Consider the following 23,232-nt stretch of genomic DNA (forward strand, 5'->3'; position numbering starts at 1 on the left):
TTTTGTACTATGTAGATATTTAACAATTAGACTTATCACAATATTACCATGATAACATAAGCCACATTTTAGGAAAACTGAAAAATGTGCACTTTTCATAGATAAGCAACTATAACAAAATTTTGTTTAAAGGGAGAGAGACCCTCTGGGGTGTCTGGATACAATTTTGGCAGTTCATTTACAGCAGGGATCTCAAACAGCAGTCCGGGAAAGTCTTAGCGCTTGCATGTCTTTGTATCTTCATTTAAATCAACAGCCTGTTAGCCAATCAGTGACATAAATGAAGCGCACATAAGTTCTGAACACCAAAAGCCAACAGAGAATGCGGGATTAAATGCGAGTTGAAAATCTTTGTTTCAGAGAATCCTGCATCTGTGGAGATGCCCATGCTGAGACTCTGCAGAACCCTACCTGCAATCCTGGCTCTCCCCTCTCTCCTGGGTCACCCTTTGACCCCTCCATTCCCCGGGACCCCTTGGGGCCGTCAACTCCCTGAGGCCCATCCCGCCCAACTGAGCCCTGGAGCAGAAAATGGTACATACTCTTCAAAACTCCCCACAGCTATAATGTCTTTAATACATATTTATATATACTTATGTACAACACTTTATATTAAGCTGGCTTTACATAAACACTACAATATATTACTAACTAAACGCATGAGCATTTAAACAGATTTGTTTGAGTGGCGTAAGTTTGAGTGGAGTGCAACTATAAAACCGTAAAGCATGTTTCACATAGTCCTATGTAACAACACTGAAGTAATAAATGATAATCAATGATGTAATCATTATGTAATGATTATGAGTTATTGTGCTACATGTGAATTAAATGTCCTTTATGTGTTCAGTACATGTTGAGCACATCAAGATGTGGTGTTAATTCCGTTCTAAATTCCATCAGTGAGGAAGGCTAAAGGAGGGCGTAAGGTCTGAAGAGCTAACAGGGGAACTAAGAAATCAGATCACAGTAACAGAAGAGGAGAAACACTCACAGGAGGTCCTGGTTTCCCAGAGTCACCTTTAAGTCCCCTTTTCCCTGCCACTCCCTGTCATAAAAATAACAGCGGAACACATTTATTTAGGGAGCCAAGAAAACTGCTCCCTAAATATGCCAAGAATAGCAGTGTTAGTAGACCTTTAAACCCGCCAGCACTGCCACATAATGTACCACACCCTACAGAGGGAGGATTTACTTCCTCAATAGAAAAAAATGCACTGTTATCAACTAACCAAGTGGTTAATCAGTTATGAATACTGAAAACCCAGAACATATTTATGCTTTACATAAAGCCAGTAAATAAAGTTCATACATTTAAAAAACATTAAATCAGATTATATTTATCTAATCCTTTAAAATTGTTTCAGGACAATAAATTTGTCCTTCATTTTGAGTTTTTTATTTCACAAATATAGTATGGTCAGTTAATTTTGGTGATTGCATTTAACTGTCAGCCAACATTAAGGACAAATATAGACAGTTTCAGGATCAGCATGAATTGGTTTGCAGCTTTACAGTTCAGTTCCATTAATTGCTATTGATCAATACTGATTCTATCTCCCCCAGAGTGTCACGACTGACAAGCATTGGCTTTCAGAGAAGCAATACCTTAGGCCCTGGAGATCCAGACTGTCCAATCATACCGCTGGGCCCTCCTTCCCCCTAGAACACAGAGCAGCATGTCTTAGTACCCCTTCAACACTAGGAAAGGATGACTGGAGGTCTGAGAAATATAGGATGCTATTAATGATTAACTATGCCTAACAAAAAAAGTTTGTAAGCAAGCAATAACCATACATCACATTAGTAATCTGCATAATTCTTGAAAATAAAACTTGGAAAATAAAAGCTTCACAACTCATAGTTAAAGACACAGGTTGTGTTCAGTGTATATTTATAGTTTTCTAAATAACTTCATGATCTGTGTATTGCACAAATGAATGTTAAATCTTGTTATCAATTTCCTACTTGCATTCTATTAGGAAAAAAAACTGAAATGACATCCATGTTCATAAAGTTATGGACAGTAATCCATTTGCTATTGCTGTACTGTAAGACTATCAGAACAAACACTTGAGTACTACTCTTTAGTGCATTCATTGGTAGCACAGAAAATACAATCTTTCAAGGTCTTAGACAGCTGACTAAACCTGATGAATACTAAGTACTTGCTTGAATCCTTGTTTCTGTCATGCTACCAATAAATTGCACTAGGATGCACAAATCTGTATGCTGGACTGGTACAGTTTTTCCTTTTATGATTAATTTCCCGACTAAAAAGAATGCTGGACATGCTCCAAAATAATCTTTGAAAAACATTTATTTGATATATGATTAAATAATAGGGGCTGACACTACAAATAGCTCAGTGTTTTGGCTGCATGGCAGAAATGTCAAGCTATTTGCGATGTCAGACTCGATGATGCAATAATATATCAAATTAAGCATCTCTTATATTGAACAGTGTACAATTATCTTCTAGGTCATCTGTTTTGTGGACAACCGCAGAAGAAGAACACATACCCAATTTCTGCATTGGTTTTGACTTTCTCTGAGATGCTGCCGTGGAGGCTTTTTGACATAAATGACTAACTTCTTGACCAGAATCAGGGCTAACTTTTGTTTGTGTATTACATTCTCTGATAAGACCAAATAACCAGCACTTATAATAAAGAGTGACAGCGATGGTTGCCATCTCAGTTAGTACTGTACCTGCTGCCCCTGAGGTCCATCTGGCCCTGGCAGGCCTGGGGGGCCCGGAGGACCCTGAGGAAAAACAAAAAAATCACATCTAAAATCTTCCCAGGAACACTTTACACTTTCACACTGTAAACACTTAACAAATAATAAATAAATAATTTGTTAAATAATTTAATTATTTATTTATTTAATAATAAATAAATAAATAAATAAATAAATATGAGGTAAAAAGACCTGTTCTTATGTTCTCCCTTGAGCTCCTGAAATAGCTGCCTCTCCCTCCTCATTCTGTCTATATTCTGTGTGAAGTCTGATCTTAAGAATCCCAAGGGAATTCATTTTCTATTATGATTCCTAATAAGCTATTCCGTACATCAAAAATAATAAAATATCCTATGCCAGGGTGAAAATGATGCATATCTCTTCCACAATGTCCCTGTTGTTCTTCTTGCAGATAAGCTTGAAATAGCTTATCATTTATATGCATGTTTGTAGTGACGTCTCCTTTAATAGCAGATGTAATGGGGTAGAGTATGTTTACTCTCTCCCTCGCCCTCCCTCCCCCCTCATAGTCTCAGAAAAAATGTGTTAACACATTTCCTCTTCTATTTTATCCCATTCCCTTCCTCCCTAAAATACAGGTTTTGCATTATTAAAAAACATATGTGCACTATTAGCCTGAGCATAAGCACACCTACCTCCACTCCTGGCAGGCCTGATGGTCCAGTTCCCCCCAATAACCCCACCTGCCCCTGGGAAAAACAACCACAGCACCAATATTCAGCATTATTTTATTCACAGGAAAGCCCACATGTCAGAAACACAGGTAGCTCTAGTCCATAATATTGCAACATTAATTTTAACATTTCAGAAATATCTCACAGAGATGTACAGTGATTTATAAAATGTGACTGAGAACTGAACAATATTTTTGGTGTTTTTTTAAATAAAAAATGACAAAATTTCAAAAGCATCACCTCGCTGCAAGTGCACTACACTTATACATGAATACAAATTACAATCAATATGATGTCATATTCACGATGACACCGTTGGGAAACAGATAAGATACTCACTAGTAGTCCCAGATATCCCTTCTCTCCTTTTGGTCCTCTCTCGCCATTCTCCCCAAGGGCCCCAGAAGGCCCTGGAGGCCCCTGAAATCCACGAGGGCCCACATCCCCCTGCGAGCAACACCAATACACAACCACCAAATGCATTCATAACAGATCAATTCCATGGCAACACAGATCTTTGTTTCTAGTCAGAGCAGCAGTACAGCAACCATAGTCACATAGGGTCATGTCTCAAGTGGGATTAAAACTTCGCTCCTGAAATAACCCCCTGATAAGAAATTGGTTATTAGAGTAAACCTAAGATACTAAATAAATGCAACCGCAACAGTTTTCTTTTACCTTTTGCCCCTTTGGCCCTGGGTCACCAGTTCCACCAATCACTCCGATGTCACCCTACAGCAAAATGATGGTGTGACAAACAGGATGAATGTGGTAACCCACAGATCTATGCAGTTTCTTAAAAATTCATAAAGCCAACACTCGTAGCCAGAGTGAATTACACAGATTTTTAAAATTAAAATTGTTACTTTTTTCATTTAACCATAACCAAACAGACAAACATGATTGATTGATTGATTAGTAGAGTTGGTGTTTTCACCTCCTTGCCCTGCTGTCCTTGGTTTCCCTGCAGACCTTTGGCACCCAGTGGCCCTATCTCTCCTGGGGGCCCTTGAGGTCCCGGGCTTCCTCTGGGGCCTGAGGCTCCCTGGCATGCATTACAGAGAGTTGGGGTTATGATGAGTAACAGTTGGGTCAGCACTGTAAGCATGAGCTTCACTGATGCATGTTAAATGAACAGTACAAACTACCAAACAGATTTAAGTCTGGATTGTCCTTAAGTTAATTTGCAATGCCAAATTTTTCTTTCACAAACACAATTTGCTAAGTTCATGATTACTGAACTCAATGAAAATGTGCTTACAAATAAACTGAATCCAGGCCCTACACTTAAGAGTTTTACTCCACCAGAAGACCCATTGTTATTTTCCCAGTCTTTCACACACCGCAAGCAAACTGACAGAAAGCACTCCACTGGACTGCACGTGGTCAGATGCAATCCCAACATTGCCATTTTGACCTGTAAACCCACCTGTTCTCCCTTTCCCCCTGCTGCGCCCTCAATGCCGCCTGGGCCTGGAAGACCCTGGAAAGACAAAAAGACAATGAAGCAAACAATGTCCTGCTGAATAAGATGTCACCATCCCAGCCTGGACTGAGCTCACTGCTCATTTCCTGATGCATTTACATTTTACCTGTCGCTTCAGACAGAGTCATTCACTAAGCCACCAAGGCAAGACACATTAAAAGAACAGCACCAATAGAGCCACAACAGCAACAGCATATGTCAGGCAGTGATGGCTGTGTGAACCTCACTGAGCTGTCTTTGACAATCCCAGTCCTAGTAGGACTCCTACTCATCCACAAATTCTGTAGCAATTCCAGACCGTTAATAGCACTAGCTTTCTCCAATGTTAGCCGCCTCAGAAGAAGTCGCTGGCAGGTGAGGAGAGGGGAGGAATCTCTCATGGGGACATAACCAATTACAACCCTTCAGTGCACCATCACTAGCCACAAATGATCCAGAGAGATTTGAACATACATTCGAGTGGTCAGCCCCTCACGAACAGCATGCTATTGTTGTCAGACACTTTACATGAACCAATCAAAAGGCAGAACTTTCCAAAAAAGGTTCATGGTATGAAGGACATTCATTTTGATGACAAAAGACAAATTTGATTCAATGGCAGGTGTTCCAGATGCTAGGAAAGAACATAAGAATATGACTGCTTGCAGACAACATCAGACCATTCCGTCCATCTATGTTCATTGTTTACAGATACCGTAGGAGTGTTTGTTCATAGAAAGTGGGACATAATGTCTCTCACGACACACAGTGAATGCTGAGGACTGTTTCTTGAGTCTATTTTAAGAAACCTAACTGACCTGCTCGCCATCCAACCCAGGGGGGCCGTGATCACCTGGAGGTCCAAGCACACCCTGGAGGAAATTAACACATTAGCAAACAAAGAATGATGCTCAGCATGTTCTTATTAATACCCAAATCTGACAGGCACAGCACCTTACCAACTACCTACAGGTTTGTGCTCATTTTAACATACCCTACGTAGACTGGGCCCTGTGGCAACCTTGCACCCTCCCTCACCTTGTCCCCCTTCTCTCCAGCTGGACCCAAGGATCCATCCATCCCCGGTTTGCCCTGCAAAATACAAGACATTTGATAGCATGACAGCTAGCTTGCCTCGGTACCATTTCTACATGTGAACTGGAGTAGGAAAGATGGCTTCCTGTTACTATAGTTAAAAAAACAGCTTCAAAATTGGTGTTTACTGAATGAACCTGATACACAATGCAAATATTAGAAATGACATAGAATCACCAATTGCATTTTATGTGAGTAAAGATCGCCTTCTATAATAATTACTACAATAGATACATTAAAGCTAGATAATCTGGACTAATTTATGACTGTATATACCATCTGTCATGCCTATTCAGATAGTAAGTTAACTCTAGTGGTGCAAACCAAATGCACCGTGTCCTTGCTCCAGATTTCCAGTGAATGCACATTGAGCCCATGAATTCAATACAGTATTAATTTGATTGGATAATTGCCAGTGACCTCACCTTAACTAGCTGTCAATTATGCCCCCATTTTAGGCAACAGTTCCCAAATTAAAAGATGCTACTGACAAACCCCTTGCTGACTTTAAAAGACTTTTTTTTAAAAACCACATGAAATCACCACTTGTTCTATGGAAATCTTTAGTAAACATTACTGTTGATCTTTGGGAAATATATTGCATTAGTACCTTAATGCACAGAATGCTACCTATGATACCTTGAAGAGATGCAACTCTATTTTCTATAGACTTCTGAATATCATACTGAATATTATTATAATATATTATTCTTAATTCCTGTTATTATGTATGCTATACTGCAAAGTGATAGACCTTATCTCAGAAACTTTCTGCTGACACTAGCAAATACTGATAAAACACATGAATACCACACTCTCTTGAAATGCAGAAGCGCCAGGCCAAGTTAATTGAATCAATGCAGGGAAACATGGGCAGCAATGCTTTGCTATATGACGTGTTTAGCTTCTGACAAACTTTAGTTGTAAAGTTGTGAAGTTTAGATGAACTTGGCATCATTTCAATATCAATAATTTGGTAGACAGACATATTTTTTAAGGAATTGTTTTGTTAATATATAGAGTCTTTGGCTGCTTTGACTTTATTTTCTAGTTAATAATCATTTTAGCACTCTATGATTAAAGGGTCCTTTTGATGTTCAGTTATCTTTGTTGCTCATTTGTTTAAGCTGTCTGCCTGCTGTCTTGACTTTACTTCTGGGGATGAATCACCATGGAAACCATTCGAAATCAGCTAAAAGGGAGAGCCAAAGGAAGCTCAGACTGTGCATTTTAATATATTTTAGTAATAAAAGCATGGAATAATTAAATGTCAGGGATATTACATTAAAATGTCTCAGCAAAAAGGCGTCAGCTGCAGTCAGTTGTACTCACGACAATGGACCTTTCTCACCAACAGAAGAATGCTGAGCAGAGAAAGCAATGGGTGCAAAAGAGATAAGACACAAACACTCACTGGAAATCCAGGGGGCCCGCCTGGTCCCTCTGGCCCTAGGGGCCCTTGACTTCCTGGGGGGCCCGGCTTCCCTATCCCACCATCTGGACCAGGGAGACCAGGTGAACCCTGCAATGAAGCATTGACTGAGTGCCCAAAAAATACATGGTGGCCACACAAAAAGCAGACAACCTTGAATTTCTGTCTACGTCTCTGTCAATGTGTTCAGAAACCAATTAAAACACTTCACAGTATGGTGGTTTCCAGCTCCTTCCGAAACCTGCTCTCAACAATTTCCTCGTCCTTGGAGGATCCACAAGATTTCACTCTCAAATTTTGCGCTACCCTTGGTGTCTTTCCAACTCAATAAACATGGTCATTTTTCCAGCATTATGTACGTTTACATCAACAATGTGAAAGCTGTCCTAGAGGCCTATTCCTGCAGCGTGATTGGCTGTCTGTGTTTTTTTTTTCTCTGCATGCAAGCAACGTAATGTTGGAGTTTGGTTTTATTGACCAGCCCTATGTGGGAGTGAAGGAAGATCTCCAATACTCACATTAGGTCCTGGCATCCCTTTAGGCCCTGGTGGCCCCGGCCGTCCCTGAAAAGCGAACATCCCAAGAGAAATAGAGAGAGAGAGAGAGAGAGAGAGAAAGAGAGGCATTAACGACAACAGGATGGGCAGTAAAACAAGGGCACACGATGTACAGTAATAACTACTATTAAGAACGCACCAATGTGGCAGACAGGGTGAGAGAAAGACTCCTCTCAAAGTCTTAATCAGACGGGGAATGCAACAGTTTTCGATTTTGAATAAGACTGAGAACAAAGAGCCCGACAACAGCTCGCAGTCTCATTTGGTCATTGCTTATGCAAGGCAACAAGGCTTAAATTTCAGTGAGAGGGTTTTTTATACCTCGATCACAATTACTGTCTAGGTTACAGCATACCACTGTACAGCCTCTGAAATGAAGCCCTTTCTCCTCCGTTACTCCTCTTGTAGACATATTACTCAGCGCCTATTAAAATTCATGATACATGATTGTATCGGATGTACATGAAAACTATAGGACTACAGTATGTTACTGTATAGAGTTAATGTGCTCTTCTCACCTGAGGTCCTGGTGGGCCTCTTTCTCCGAGAGGTCCCTGTGCACCCTGTAACACAATTGAAAGGTCACTACTCAAATATAACACGACCACTGCTCACAGTGCACAGATGGTGACAGGCCAGATTCAATGCACACAGTAAATTACACACACACACACACACACACACACACACACAAACAGTACATTACATTACATTACAGGCATTTGGCAGATGCTCTTATCCAGAGCGACGTACAACAAAGTGTATAACCATAACCAGGAACAAGTATGACGAAACCCCTAGAGAGAAGTACCGGTCCAAGTGCAGGGAACAACCGCATAGTTCAACTTGGACCCTGAAGGTTAAACTGATTAACACTAACACAACGAGAACGGCAACAACGCAATCTATGGAAAAAATACAAGCAGTAGTTAAGACAGTTAATGCACCTAAGTCACCTACGAAACAGCTGCCTAGTTACAACCCTAAGCTTACAGTCATTTACAGGGGGAAGGGAGGGATGGGGAGAGGTGCAGCCTGAAGAGGTGAGTCTTCAGTCGTCGTTTGAAATGGGTCAGTGTCTCAGCTGTTCTGACCTCCACAGGGAGGTATTTCCACCATCGTGGGGCCAGAACAGACAGGAGACGTGTTCTGGAAGTGCAGGTGCGAAGAGGGGGAGGTGCTAGGCGTCCTGAGGTAGCAGAACGGAGGGATCTGGCTGGCATGTAGGGTTTGAATATCTTGTGGAGGTATGCTGGGGCTGATCCCTTGACTGCCTGGTATGCTAGGACCAATGTTTTAAATTTGATGCGAGCTATAACAGGCAGCCAGTGGAGGGTAGTGAGCAGGGGAGTGACGTGGGAGTGTCTGGGGAGGTTGAAGACCAGACGAGCCGCAGCATTCTGAATGAATGTACACAGTACACAGCCTTATAACTGCAACTAAAGAAAAAACCTGACAAAGACCACACGAGCAAGACAGTGAGGTCACTTACCGGCACCCCACACTTCCCTGGATGCCCAGGAAGGCCCCTGACACCTGGCTCTCCCTGCAGGCAGAACAACACACTACATTAAGAGACATCACCCACATCTGTATGATCACTCACTCTCGGGCAAGAGCCAACATGTATTTTATTAAAGAAAAAAAGGCTATGGAATGTTCAGAGAGAGCAGAGATGTATTAAAGATATAATATTGAATGAGAGAATCAAAAAAGTTACCTCACCCTTTCCCCCATATGCCCTGGTCTCCCACGCATACCCACTGCTCCTGGATAACCCTGGGAAGACAAAACACACAGTGAGACCAGGGAGCACACACACATGCACACACACACACACAAGTTAACCTATGAACATAAAAGTAAATCAAATCAATAAAGTCTAATATTTGGTTGCATAGCCCTTAAATGCAATAACTGTGTCTGTAAGTGTACGACCCACTGACATCACCAAACGTTTGGCATCTTCTTCGGAAATACTTTTCCAACCTTCACTGCAGCCGCTTTATGTTGATTTTTGTTTTGAGGGGCTTCAGTCTCCTCTTCAAAAATGTCTGATCGATTGGATTTAAATCAGTTGACAGACCTGACTAGTCCAAAACGTTCTACTTTTTCCCACTGACGAATGCTTAGGTTGCATAGTCAGTGAGTATGGGGTAATTGTTTTGCTGCAGAATGAAGCACCAGCTGATGAGGTTTAAGGGATTTCTTTTTACATCCTCCATTACATCATCAACAAAGATGAGTTAACCTGTTTCAGAAGCAGACACACAAAGGCCTGACATTACAGTACCTCTTCCATATTTCAAGGACATCATGGGCTGTGTTCCTACTTATCTCCACACTTGTGGCTTTTCATCGCTTTGGCAGATGTTTATTTTGGTCTCATCTGTCATCTTTGGATTTATTGGCAAATTCAAATCTGGCCTTTCAATACTTGCTGCAGATGAGAGGTTTGCATCTTGCAGTGTAACCTCTATAATTCTGCTCTCAAAGTCCTCTGCGTACAGTGGCTTGTGATATTTTTACCCCTGCCCTCTGGAGACTGCTGACTGTTTTAGAGTTTTTCTTCACAGCTCTTCATCTGACATCAACTGCAGTCGACTTCCTTGGCCAACCAGTACAGTGCTTATTTCTGAGTCCACCAGCGGTTTCTTTCTCTCTCAAGACATTAGAAACTGCAGTACTTTATATACACAGTGCCTGTGCCGTCCTTATTAATGAGTTATTCTGTCCTCTCAGCTTACAGATTAGTTGTTTTTAGCTAATAGTTAGTTCTCTGGTCTTCATGAACGTGTATGCCTTCTGACTCCAAATGCAATCTCCACAGATGAAAACAAAGGCTAAAACCAAGACTTGATGCTCCATGCCCTTTCACGTGGGAACAATCCATGCAAAAGGAAATGCCTGGCAACACTTGACACCTGTCAGTCATCCATTAACTTAATTTTGCATAGCTGAAAATGGGGGCACTCAACACAAAAACAGATGTTTCTGTAAAATGGTAAAACATAGGTATGTAAATACCATGAAATAAAAGCTGACTGTCTGCAATTTTGTCTCATATTCATCACAACTAATTTCACCACTCTTGGAGGGAACTGTAAATGCATGTAAGCATATGCATTATGTCAACCTTTTAATTAGTCCATCTCAGAAGGACCAAGATCCAAATGAGATGAAACATTAACTTTCGTTTATTTAGGCTGCTCAAAGAATAATAATAAAGCAATCACAAGGCATAGACCATCGACCAGGGTGGTTACCGTAATGGTTTTTATGTTTTTCTAACATCTGAAATAATCCCAATCCCACACTTTTATACCTTATTTCTCACCCCCAATTATGTTTTGTATTCATAAAAAGATGTCACCATTCCAGTCTTACTTCCCTTCTCTGTCCTCTAGACAACAAGTCTTCACACACTTCATGCAAACGTGTTTTTATGCCACACACAAATGCACAAATTACTTAGTACAAATACAACCAATACTATCTACAAACTCCTGGGCTTATAGAAATAATTACATCGGCAATGTTGACCATAGTGTTATAGAATAGCTATGAGCACATGAATCATTGAATGCTAACTAGCTTCATAAACACAGCATGTTTGTTTCCTTTTCTGCTGCTGCTACTCTGGTGCTGCGACTCTGGTAGTGGGCGCGCTCCAACACCGGCACTGTAGGCAACAAGCCATTCAAACGAATGCAGTCCATATGTATATATGCTGCATGTTTATTGAAGGCCATTGTCATTTCTGTGTGTGTGCGTGTAGCAAGGCCTTGTGATGCCTGCATCACACATACTCACGCTTGCAATTACGCTCACACAACATACAGTACATATACACATGTACAAACACGTACTCTCACGCAAGAGTGTGAGCAAACACTCACATAAACATATGCACACAACCAGACAAATAAACACCTACCCACCTACACCCATGAACACACATACAGTACTCACAGACTTAAGCACAAACATCCACACACGACCAGTGATAATAATATCCACGGGCAAAATATACACTCAGTGAACACGATCACACCTATGCACAGGTTGAGTGTGAGAAATACACAATACAACAGTTAGAATGTTACATTATTATTAATTTATGATCATGAAATTATAAATGATAAATTATTTTTATAAAGCAGCCCATGCAGAGAGGGCTGCACTGCCCATCTGTAGGATACCATGTGTATATTCTTTAGTGTAAGTGTGCGTGATAGAGAGACCAGACTGCATGCAGACCTGGGTAGGACCTGTACAGGTAACACTTACATACATGCCTACTGGCCCCTGAGAGCCCTCCATGCCTGGCTTTCCCATGAACCCCTGGGAGAGATAGAAGATACAGAAGCAAGGTATTATGTTATTAAACCCCCCCTTAACATACAAATAATATGTTATTTATATTCCCCTTAACATACAAAAACCATAACTTGGTTGATAAAAAAATGTTCAAAACTTACTCACTAACACAAAGCATACACTCTCTATGCATCTCTAAAATGTATAATTTCACAATTCCTAAAAATATGTTTGCATATGAAGTTACATTATAATTATATAAAAATTAAAAGTTGAAAGTTACAACTTTCATCAGTATGTTCCACAAAAATTAAACTATACCCCAAAACAATGCTTGTTTTAATGCTTATGCTTGTTCAAGTAATATGGTCATCTATTTCTTCATCTAGCCATCATTTTTGTTTAAACAGATATAGATCCTAGCAATGGTATATGCTTTCTGTATGAGTGACCTGGTTTTTTAATGCTGAAATTATTTTGTTAGGACAATAATTGCACGTGACATAAACACGCACGAGGGAGTATACGCACACAGGAAGTATCGGTCACTCACCCTTTCCCCAGGTGGCCCAGGGCTGCCATCTTGCCCAGTCCGTCCTGGCGGACCCTGTGTGCACACCACAGATAACCAGTCAGAGCTGTAGAGGTGCAGGTTAAAAAAAAGATAAACAGGAAATTAAATGGGTAAGGACAGGTAAAAAGAGAACATACCGGAGGACCTGGGGCTCCACCAACGCCTGGCTCTCCCACAAGCCCCGTTAACCCCTAGAGAGAGAGAGGGGGGCAGGGGTTATTCAGATCTTTATACAGTTAGTATGACTTCCAGACTCAAATGAGGGATGTTTGTTCTAGTACTACACTATTTAACCTATATCAGAGCTGGATGGAATAAACACAGTCTGTGAAGGCATTGAAAGTTTCTGGTGTGTTGACAGGCCATTTCATGAATTAAAAAAAGAAACCAAAAAGAAAGGGAATTATGGACTGACAAAAAAAAAAAAATATTAATAAATAAATAAAGATGATACTCACTCTGGGACCTTTACTGCCAGCACCTCCCACTGAACCCTGGGTGCCCTGTCACAACAAATCAGCCATCAGCAATACACACGCACATGCACTCACACATGCACATAAGCAGACACATATTCCACCGCCAATGGTGACCAGCAACTCTGCAAAGCAACAGAAACTGGCTATAGAATCGCCTTTCTCCGTCTCATCCTGCAGGGAAAAACTGCCGACTGCTTTTTCTAAACCAGCTGTGAAAAAACAGTGGTCCTCCAGTACAACAACTGCACATTTAAGCTAATGAACTGCATTCACTGAAAAAGCCAAGGCTGGCTACAAGCATTTTGTAGAATGCCAGTCCATGCTCTCCTGAATTAAGGGGACACACATAGTACGACAACCGGCCATTCCAAGCTGAGGGGATGGGAATAAAGTCAATTGCACCCAGTAATATAGAACCACAGATACAAACACATGTGTTTAAATGATGGATCTTAAGTATTCTTCATTTAAAATAATACACCCAGTTTTAATTTAATTGTATTTCAGAACAGATAAGTAATTGTGGACAAGGGTGCTTCCAGCATGTTTATAATTTTCTGACTTTATTTTCAATATCTACTTTGTAAACATGGCAAGGTGCAGTGATACGCCTCCTTGCAGTGTGATTGGGCAGATTTGGTCATGTGACAGTAAAAGGACCAATGAGATGAAAAGATATAGAATGGGAACCTGTGTACCAGGCTTTCCTTCTGCCCCTTCTGTTCCAGGTAGCCCTTGTAAACCCTGCAACAAAAGCACGCAAATACACACACACACACACACACACACAGGAAGTCAGAATTTACCTGCATTCATGGAGTGTTTCTTAATTAAAATGTAACTTCTTGGGTAAAGGCCAGTTTTTCCATCTTACCAGTAGTCCAGGTATACCAACAGGACCCTGCTGTCCTAGACGACCCTGAAGACAAGGAGCAAGACACATCAGAGAGAGAAGAGAGAGCGAGATGACATGAACAAAAGAGACAGAAAGAGATGCACATGACTGAGGGATAGGGCTGGAGTATGACAGAGTGAGAGAGAGTGAGAAAGATAGAACAAGAAAGATAAATATAAAGCTGTGTGTTTGAGCTTCTCACCCTGCTTCCTTTGTTTCCAGACTTCCCAATGCGACCCAGAGGCCCTTTGTTCCCCTTCACCACAACAGAGAAGTAGATTTAAGGAGACAACACCTCAACACACAGTGGATATGATATTATAGCACACTGATTTTACACATGATCTATGATGTTACATATGCCAGATAAATAGATTTTTAAAAACTCAAATTGAGGCTGGTAGGAGAATGGATGTGGGTAATATAAGAAACAATGACAACTCAGATGTCTACATATATATATATATATATATCTTTCAGGTTGATGACATCACACAAAAATGGTCCACATAAATTGAAGCGTGTCATGACATTTTGATTGGGTAATATTATTAGTGCATATCAAGCCCAAACACTTCAGCGTGTTTATATTTCTGTTGGCAAGTAGTAACGATGAGCAAGAAAGTTCTTAAGTGTAATGGTGGGAACAATGCATCAGTCCAAAGGAAGTTCAAAAAAAGTCCATCAATCGCAGAGCTGCATCCATGACCTCACAACCTTTTATCACCATAGGAACCACCACTGACTGAAAAAAACACAGGTCCTCAGCTTTTATTTAAGGGAATTTGTATACACTTTGGTTTCACCATGTGGAAATTAGAGCACTAATTGGTCTTTGGTGTTTTACCAAGTTACATTTGTACACATAGCCTGTCTGGTTTCAGTAATAGTATAGCAGACCTGCAACTAAATTTCCAGGTCAAATACAAGTTGGGGTGAATATTTATTCCAGGGGCTTAACTTTAAATACTTCTGCCATATAATTCCTGTCTCTAAATTCATCTCTGTACTTTACCTGAAATTTACCCAATATGGTTGAAAATAATCCACTCATCATCTGCTCATGTACTTTTTTGGTGGATCACAACAGTAAACAAAATGGACGAAGCAGCAGTAATGCGACCTCTGTCAAATTTCCAGTAAATCACCCCTGAGATAATATCTAAATATTTCTCTGACCTTGGATCCCGCAATGCCGACATGACCCTGGACGCCAGCCTCTCCTTCTTCACCCTGCAAAATGAAAAGATGCAACACTGACCTCTCTGCTCAGGGTCAAAGTACCATGCAGTGCCCACTTTTGTAGCGACATCCTATCAGGTACTTACTAACAAAATACATGGGCTCTTGGTAGGCTCAGCTGGTGAAGGTGCACTGTGAGGGTTTGGTTACATGTAAATTACAACTCTTTATCATTCTTCAAAGGAAACTCATGTGGCTTCTTGCATGCCATAAAGTATAATTAACAGGACACATTCCCCACAATAACACAAGTAACATGTTGTAAATGAGTAACATTCTGTAATTAGATACAGATACTTTTCTACGCTTTACTGATCTTGTCACAGAAAAGTATTTGTATCCAAAACAAAAACATATTTGACTCAGGGCTTTTACACAAGTAGTATCCATAGCCACTGATAATAAATGAATGAATAAAGAAATAAGGCCCTATTTTACAATTTATCAATTCTCATTTTTGGGCTCCCAGTTGGTAAAGCTACTTGTCCTGGGCAAAAACTAGGCCCCCAAGCTGAGTCATTTCAGGCTGAAGCCTCAATATATCATCAGCTGACAGTGACTGGAAGATTGGCTATGTGCAGCTATAGGTGGGGTGGATTTAGATTCTCTGATTAATGCACCAGAGAAACACAGCCACTCTGTTCATGACTGCAGTGGCATGTATTAGTGCGTGGCATATAGAGTGGAAATAGCACACTGACTCATGGGAAAGTGCATCGGAGAAGTGGATGGGAGCGGGAATGATAACAAGAACAGAATTGATTTGACAGGCCACTGTTTCCCCCTACCCTTTGTATTTTCATGGCACATTATGCAGAAATAGAAGTGTGATTGGGAAATGTACAATGTCAATAAGAAAGGAATATCAGCAGGAGAGGAACAACAGGTTGGTGTGTACCTGAATTCCTTGAGGGCCAGGTTGTCCTTTCACCCCAGGGAAGCCTTGCAATCCGCTTGGACCCCTCTCCCCCTGTGGACCCATGACTCCTGGAGCACCTTGGACACCCTAGCAGATTGAAGAAGATAAAGATGTAAAAGAGAAAGCCAAAATGGAAGGCCAATGAGGAAAAGGCAAGTAGATGGAAAACATGATGGACAAGCAAGGTCAAACGACATTTAATGTAGCAGCTGAGGCCCTCACCTTGTTGCCTTTTGACCCCATATCCCCCTTGTCCCCATCCATCCCTCCATCGCCCTGTAGGAGAAGCAGTGGTCAGAAAAGGTCAGGGGTAGACTAACATTAGGCCCTCTGAGTGTAACAAGCAGGACAGACTCAAATTATAGCAGGGAAAACTTTAAGAGAAGAGTACAGATCTTACTCTGCTACCTGGGATCCCAGGCAGACCAGGACCTCCCATGATTCCCTGGGAGAGATAGAGAGAGAAATACAAGGCTGTCATATCACAAAGCTATTTGGTTATTTTCACACCATTTGTACTTGTCCTGGGTCTCATTGCTACTATGGGGTATAAACAAATGTCTTGAAGTTTTGTATGGGAAGGCATGGGAAATGTGTTAGTCTGGAAAAATGAATGACACCCCTTAACAGTGGCACAAATGCAATAACCACCTTAAGGTTGTAGAAAACCTTAAACTGAATTTTTAATTAGTTAGTTCTCAGTTTTCCTGGTTATATGGACGCATCCATTGAGTTTCTAATTCATGTCTTCATGCACATGAAGTTTCACAGTGAACCAGATACATGGCTTTTCCTCTCTTTTCCTCCATCTGACACCTAAGTCTCATTACAAATCTCAGCTTTCCTGAAGGACATCAAGCTAAATGGCAGCCTCTCACTTTAAGATCAACCTGACTAAGACTGAAATGCCTGACATTCTCTTTAGGTCATCCACTACTAGACCTCTCCTGCAGTCTGGATACTGTTAGAACCTTATGGGGTAAGCTTAAATGACTCTCCTACTCCTTCCATTTAAGGGCAATGAGTCAGGCATGGAGATTCATTCTCTACACCATCCAAAGAATCCACCCCGAATCCAGGTTATTGATAACATATATTTTTGAAATTAAAATACGACAAGACTGATTAAGTAGAGGCGACAAAGTAAACCCCGGTTAAGTGATTTCAGCTATTCTCAAAGAATCCCTAAAGACAGAATTGGGGAAAAGTATTTCAAAATTCAAAATGTCAGTTCACACTGTGCAGTCTTCAAAGACCAAGGAAGTCGCTACTTTAGGGCTGGCATGTTCTCAGCCACATCAGTGCCCTCATGTTTCCATTTTCCAAATATGCTTCCAATCCCTCTCTGTGTGATGCTCTCCCAATAGAAGGAGTGATCGGTAATGATGAGACTCTGAAGTAGTCTGAGTAGGGTCAGTCAGTACATTACTATATAAAAGCCAGAATAGTGTTCATATTGAAACCACATCAATGTCAGTAATCTGGTGCTTTATTGCATTCTATTTAAAGAATTATAGTTAAAACATTTCACCTGCAATGCAGCCATCTGTCAAACCATTTCATTGCCATTACTTAATGCTTCTCAACAAAAATGCTCCTCATTTAAATTTATAAATAAATAAATGTAAGAAAATATTTCAGCATACTGTGTTCTATTTTTGAACAGTCTGTCAGAAAAGAAAACTGGGAAGTGGGAGTGCAGGGATTTAATAGATGTGGTACATATTCTGTTTTCCTTACTAACTCACGGCCATTTCCGCTGTGGGAAATTGAGTTTCACACAATTAGAGCATGGTTATTGGATGAATAAAATTTTAGAGATGAGGGAAAAATTGTGTTTCAGCACTGCCCAAATTCCACTCACCTTTGACCCTTCAAATCCTTTCTCTCCCTTGGCCCCCATGAGCCCCATGGTACCCTGCAGAGCAAAGAAAGAAATGAGAGAGAGAGAGAGAGAGGAGGGGGACAGAGAGATAGAGAGACAGAGAGAGAGAGAGAGAGATAGAGAGAGAGAATAGTCATCACAGCAATTTCAACATTTAACTTCTGGACTCAAAGGAGAACTAATGTTAATCCTTGCAAGATTGGCTAAGCCAGTTCTATAATGCAGCTGAGAGTCTTTCCCAATTCTGTGTATTGACAAGTCATGTAATGAAGAAAGGAAGCCTTTGCGTTAATATAAGGACAGGACTTATCTTGGACCGCTTCAGCCATGTTCCTTCCCTGCCCATGCCTTGATGCAGCCAAGAGCTCCAGATCTATCACCCGGCTCTTCTAAACTGCACTACAATTTGGTCTTTTATTATTCCTGTTAGCTATCACCTCATCTGTAAGCTGTGTAACCCATTGAATTTGCTGTGATAGATCCCTTATAGAACGTCTGCTACTTTCCATTCACCTACCACTTTACACCTGGCTGACCAGTGGAGGATTGGCTCCTCCTCTATAACTGGGTTCCTCTCAAGATTTTTTCCCATTGGAGAGTGTTTTCTCGCCACCAGTTAAGAGTTTTCTCCCCACTGGGAGTTTTTTCTTTTTTACCTTATGCACATGCTATTTGGGAGTTCAGGCTTGGTGTTTGCTCTGTTTGCTTTCTTTGCTCTGCTTCGTGCCTTACAACTCTCTAAAGAGCCTTTGTGACAGTTTTCTGTAAAAAGTGCTATACAAACAGAAATGAATTGAACTCAATCTTTCCCAAATGGCCGTATGCCATTATTAGCCTTACAGCCTATCAGTGTCAGGCAACGCAGAGCACACCCTCAGAAAGAGGAAAGGGAGACTCACAGGGTCACCTTTACAGCCAGGAGCTCCATCCTTCCCTTGGGGTCCCTGGTAAAACACAGCAGGATACAGATTTATGCATTGCTTACAGTGTTTGAACACCTGTACTGCCATAACAATGAAAATTCCTCAAACTCTGCATACAACACGTGATATTCACAGTGTTTTTGCTCCCAATTAAAAATATATGATGGTATTCCTTGGCTCATCTCATTACTATAATGTCCAAAGTATATTACTCCGAAGCCCATGCTATCAGCTGTGTTTTTTTCACTATAAAGCTGAGCTCATAGTCTGCTTTTCAGTGACCATGCTATTCTTAGCCTTTGATGAATCTGATAATCTGCTTTTGCTCTTACCATTCTTTAGACTATGCATTGCTGCCTTTGCCACAACAAGGAATAAGACATACAGTGCTGTGAATAAATATTCAATTACTTTTCATATGGGTGACATAGGAGTTGTTGCTGCCGCGTTTGTTTCTGTCTCCCCTCCCCATCTTTTTAAGTCTTAGTCTGAGTCTTGGTCTGAGTCTTGCCCTACAGCTCGGAGTTGCCTACTGCCTATAGTTCACATTGTCTGTTGTCTGAAATCTGCTCGTCTTGACCACCATCATCACCATCTTTGCTTACAAACTTTCTTGTATCGTGTTCAGTCACTAACAGTAGCCATTGTGTTTCTTTTTAGTTATAGAAAGTTATTTTAGATAAGAGTGCAGATTGTAAGGATTGTAGCCAGCAACTTCCCCAGTATCTCGAAACATCTGTAAAAAAACTGGTGGACGGACTTTTGACAGGAGGACCGTCTTGCACGAGTTACATCTACCTAACCCAGTGAGATCCTATGACCTGCATCAAACCGGTACATATGCTTAGAACTCCTTTAGGACAAATAGACTCACTCCCTGCTTTGCTGTATAATAAACGTTTTCTTTCGAGTTGCGGTTATTGTTGAGGTGGCTTCGTGTTACGTCTTATAGCGTACACCTGGTTATTATAACGCAGGTGAGGTACGGGTCGTAACAGGTTTGATAGATTTTTTCATTAAATAAATGAAATAATTGTTTATTCGGTCTTGCTTTGTCTAATATTACATTTTGCTTAAAAAGCTGAAAGATCTGAAATTAAATGTGACAAATAGGCAATAATAGAGGAAATTCGAAAGGGGTCACATACTCTTCATGGCACAGCATGCCTTTGTCTGATTTTGATAGAAATTAATTTTTATCAAATGGAATATTATGGAATATTATGGAAAACTTGTTTTCATTTAATAATGACATTTTTGCATCAGTGAAAACAAAGTGTGTGATATGGCATAACTGTGTATGCTACTTCTTGGTTCATAACCAATCATTTGACCAGTCTGTCTGTAATTGTATCAGTTTGTACATACAATCCTGCTTAGCAACATTAGCTAATGGCATGAGGCTTTGAGCTAGCTTTTCTCAAGACTCACCTGAGGCCCCGGAGGCCCTGGGAACCCCCTCACACCCATAAGCCCTTGGGGCCCCTGGAACAGACAAACAGTAATGCTGTAAAGAAGCTGTACAGTGGAAGCCAAACACAAATGATAAAAAACAGACCACATACAGCCAGTCATGCACAGACGGCTCATACCTGTGGGCCTCTTCGGCCAGCTGGACCAGCTGGTCCCGCATCTCCCTGCAGGGGCCAGTTCAGACAGACTGTTAGCCATCACACTGTTATATGCAGGACTACACATATTGCATTAAAATGATACTCCATAATCCTTGGTGATTTCAATGTTGCACATATTAAAAAATGTACCGTTTAAGACAGCTGGATAATAGGTGCTGGAAATAGATCTGGGAGATCACAGGTGATGAATTTCCCAAAAATAAGCAAGCTGTGATATTACCTCAGAGCCATTCACCCCTTGAGCACCGACCGACCCTGTGCATCCCGGAGCTCCCTATGCAATGAAAAACATACACACGAACACTTACTTACGCATACAATCTATGGTTGTGTGTGCACATTCCTACAAAAAAGCATTCTTTTGCTGTCTTCATTACAATAATGATAATACCGGAAACATGCCTTGTTGTTCTCTAGTGACCCCCAGTGGCTGATTAAGTTTTACATTTACATTAAAAGGTGGGTGCGTCCCAATACTTTTTGCTTCTCACCTCTTTTCCTCCCCTCCCCAACTACCACTCGTCTCCTACACGGAAGAATGTGGAGGAAAGGAGGAGAGGAGATGCAAAGGCAATTGGTACAGCTTATCTGCTTCTCCATTGTCTACGCAATTGATGAAGTAACCCTATCGTAAATTCACTTCTATTATAACTGACTGATGCCGAACCAAGAAATATTCCCATAGCCAATCACAGATTGTGGAAGATTATTTGGAATGCCCAACTATAGTAAAAGCTCATTGTATTTCTGCAGTGCCCTCCATAGCAGGGTACATGCATCTGTGTTTCCATAATTTTTGTATTAAATTCGATTTCCGTAACAAATTTGGCTCATTGCCACGGGCAGATGTTAGTCTTCAGAAGTCAGGAGTCTACTCTTTCGGAGTTTAGGGCTTGCACTATGAATTTGCCTTCCATTAATCAATCAATTAATAAATAAACCAGTCAGTCAGTCAAGTTTATATAACATAACTCTCATTACAGACTACAGCTCCAGCTGATTAGATGTTGAAAAAACCTGTTTTAGGTAGAGCTAAAGCCACCAGACACGAGGGTCACAGTTGTTATCCTTCAGGATCACGTCTGAGCCTAAGAATAAACTGTTATGACAGTCTTATGATCTCAACTTGCTTATGAATTTAAAAATGAACTAAGGGAAGACTTGTCGAGCAGTTCGTAGTGCAGTCAAGGGTTACAGAACTGAGTTTGGGAGGATGTAAACCAAGGCCGCTGGACCGATGTGTGAACAAACTGCCTCCGATACTCACCACTGGCCCTGTTGGTCCAGGAGCTCCACTGGGGCCTTCTTCCCCCTTGAAAAACAAACCATCACACCATCGTGAAAGTGCAGCATCTAGCGTACCGTGTGTATATTAAAACTGTAAAACTATAAAACCCTGATTTGACCCATAGGATGGCAACACTTTACCCCTTCTCACCCCTTTGTGATGTGGATTACTTACCTTCTCCCCCAGAGGCCCCGGCAGACCCTGGGCCCCTCGGTTGCCCTGTGGCCCCTGGGGACAGAGCAAATGGGGAAATTGTTACTTCACACAAAAATTAAGCAGTACACAGAAACTGCATTTAAGCTTAAAGTGTATGTCTGTGAAAATGGCTAACTATGAGTCTAGATGGGCAAAATTGCCTAGTCTGATCACCAAACACTTGCAAGCTCTTCTAAGTAGACTGGAAATTATAGACAAAATTACCTTTCAGTTGATTTATGTATCACTCAAGGCCTCCATTTCAGCTTTTATTACAGATATTCAATAAAGACTACATATGAACCAGGGCTGCCCATCTATGTTCCTGGAGATCTACCACTTTGTAAGTTTTCACTCCAACCCCAGCAATGCACACCTCATTCAACAGCTGGAGATCTCTTCGATCAGCTAATTATTAGAATCAAGTGTGCCAAATTAGGTTTGAAATAAAAACTTGCAGGACATTAAATCTCGGTAGACCTTTGGAACAGGGTTGAGCTGCCATGATATAAATGGTACAACGGATAGCGGTATGTTGAATTGACCGTGAAATCAGTTGATAGAAAGTGCAACAGAATGTCAGCAGGAACAATTAACACCTTTTTTCAGATATCAAATTCTGCACTGACATGAAACCTGTATTGTCTCAGAGTAATGTATATTTGTATAATAAGTTGAGATTTGGGACTGAAGCACGCAGACAGGTGGTGTGAGATTTTAGGGTGCACACTGGGGGGGAGCTCCAGGTCGGTGGACACTCACAGGTGGGCCAAGGGGGCCAGAGAGCCCTGGTTCTCCTTTGGAGCCCTGGACAAGAGACATGAATATGATCATAGACATACTTGGGCCAAATGGAAATTCAAAATACTTTAAATGTAAAATTTGACTCCTG

The 23,232-nt window shown here is 41.0% G+C and overlaps 1 protein-coding gene across 1 annotated transcript in view; it reads right to left on the reverse strand.

Moving 5' to 3' along the window:
- Positions 1-23,232, reverse strand: part of si:dkey-61l1.4 (collagen alpha-1(I) chain) — a 102,180-nt gene that overhangs the window by 10,342 nt on the left and 68,606 nt on the right. Inside the window, exons 16-50 of the mRNA XM_064354480.1 lie at positions 23,103-23,147; positions 22,320-22,373; positions 22,125-22,169; positions 21,078-21,131; positions 20,816-20,860; positions 20,655-20,708; positions 19,200-19,244; positions 18,280-18,333; positions 16,816-16,860; positions 16,638-16,691; positions 16,395-16,502; positions 15,434-15,487; positions 14,457-14,510; positions 14,234-14,278; positions 14,050-14,103; positions 13,339-13,383; positions 13,018-13,071; positions 12,860-12,913; positions 12,277-12,330; positions 9,712-9,765; positions 9,479-9,532; positions 8,505-8,549; positions 7,948-7,992; positions 7,412-7,519; positions 5,941-5,994; positions 5,721-5,774; positions 4,867-4,920; positions 4,375-4,482; positions 4,116-4,169; positions 3,777-3,884; positions 3,399-3,452; positions 2,713-2,766; positions 1,609-1,662; positions 995-1,048; positions 412-519 (exon numbers count right to left, since the gene is read on the reverse strand). Of these exons, the coding sequence (XP_064210550.1) occupies positions 412-519; positions 995-1,048; positions 1,609-1,662; positions 2,713-2,766; positions 3,399-3,452; positions 3,777-3,884; positions 4,116-4,169; positions 4,375-4,482; positions 4,867-4,920; positions 5,721-5,774; positions 5,941-5,994; positions 7,412-7,519; positions 7,948-7,992; positions 8,505-8,549; positions 9,479-9,532; positions 9,712-9,765; positions 12,277-12,330; positions 12,860-12,913; positions 13,018-13,071; positions 13,339-13,383; positions 14,050-14,103; positions 14,234-14,278; positions 14,457-14,510; positions 15,434-15,487; positions 16,395-16,502; positions 16,638-16,691; positions 16,816-16,860; positions 18,280-18,333; positions 19,200-19,244; positions 20,655-20,708; positions 20,816-20,860; positions 21,078-21,131; positions 22,125-22,169; positions 22,320-22,373; positions 23,103-23,147 (2,079 nt within the window). The remainder of the gene's footprint in view (positions 1-411; positions 520-994; positions 1,049-1,608; positions 1,663-2,712; positions 2,767-3,398; positions 3,453-3,776; positions 3,885-4,115; positions 4,170-4,374; positions 4,483-4,866; positions 4,921-5,720; positions 5,775-5,940; positions 5,995-7,411; positions 7,520-7,947; positions 7,993-8,504; positions 8,550-9,478; positions 9,533-9,711; positions 9,766-12,276; positions 12,331-12,859; positions 12,914-13,017; positions 13,072-13,338; positions 13,384-14,049; positions 14,104-14,233; positions 14,279-14,456; positions 14,511-15,433; positions 15,488-16,394; positions 16,503-16,637; positions 16,692-16,815; positions 16,861-18,279; positions 18,334-19,199; positions 19,245-20,654; positions 20,709-20,815; positions 20,861-21,077; positions 21,132-22,124; positions 22,170-22,319; positions 22,374-23,102; positions 23,148-23,232) is intronic.

The sequence above is a fragment of the Anguilla rostrata genome, chromosome 10, assembly GCF_018555375.3.
Source record: "Anguilla rostrata isolate EN2019 chromosome 10, ASM1855537v3, whole genome shotgun sequence".
Taxonomy (NCBI): Eukaryota; Metazoa; Chordata; class Actinopteri; order Anguilliformes; family Anguillidae; genus Anguilla; species Anguilla rostrata.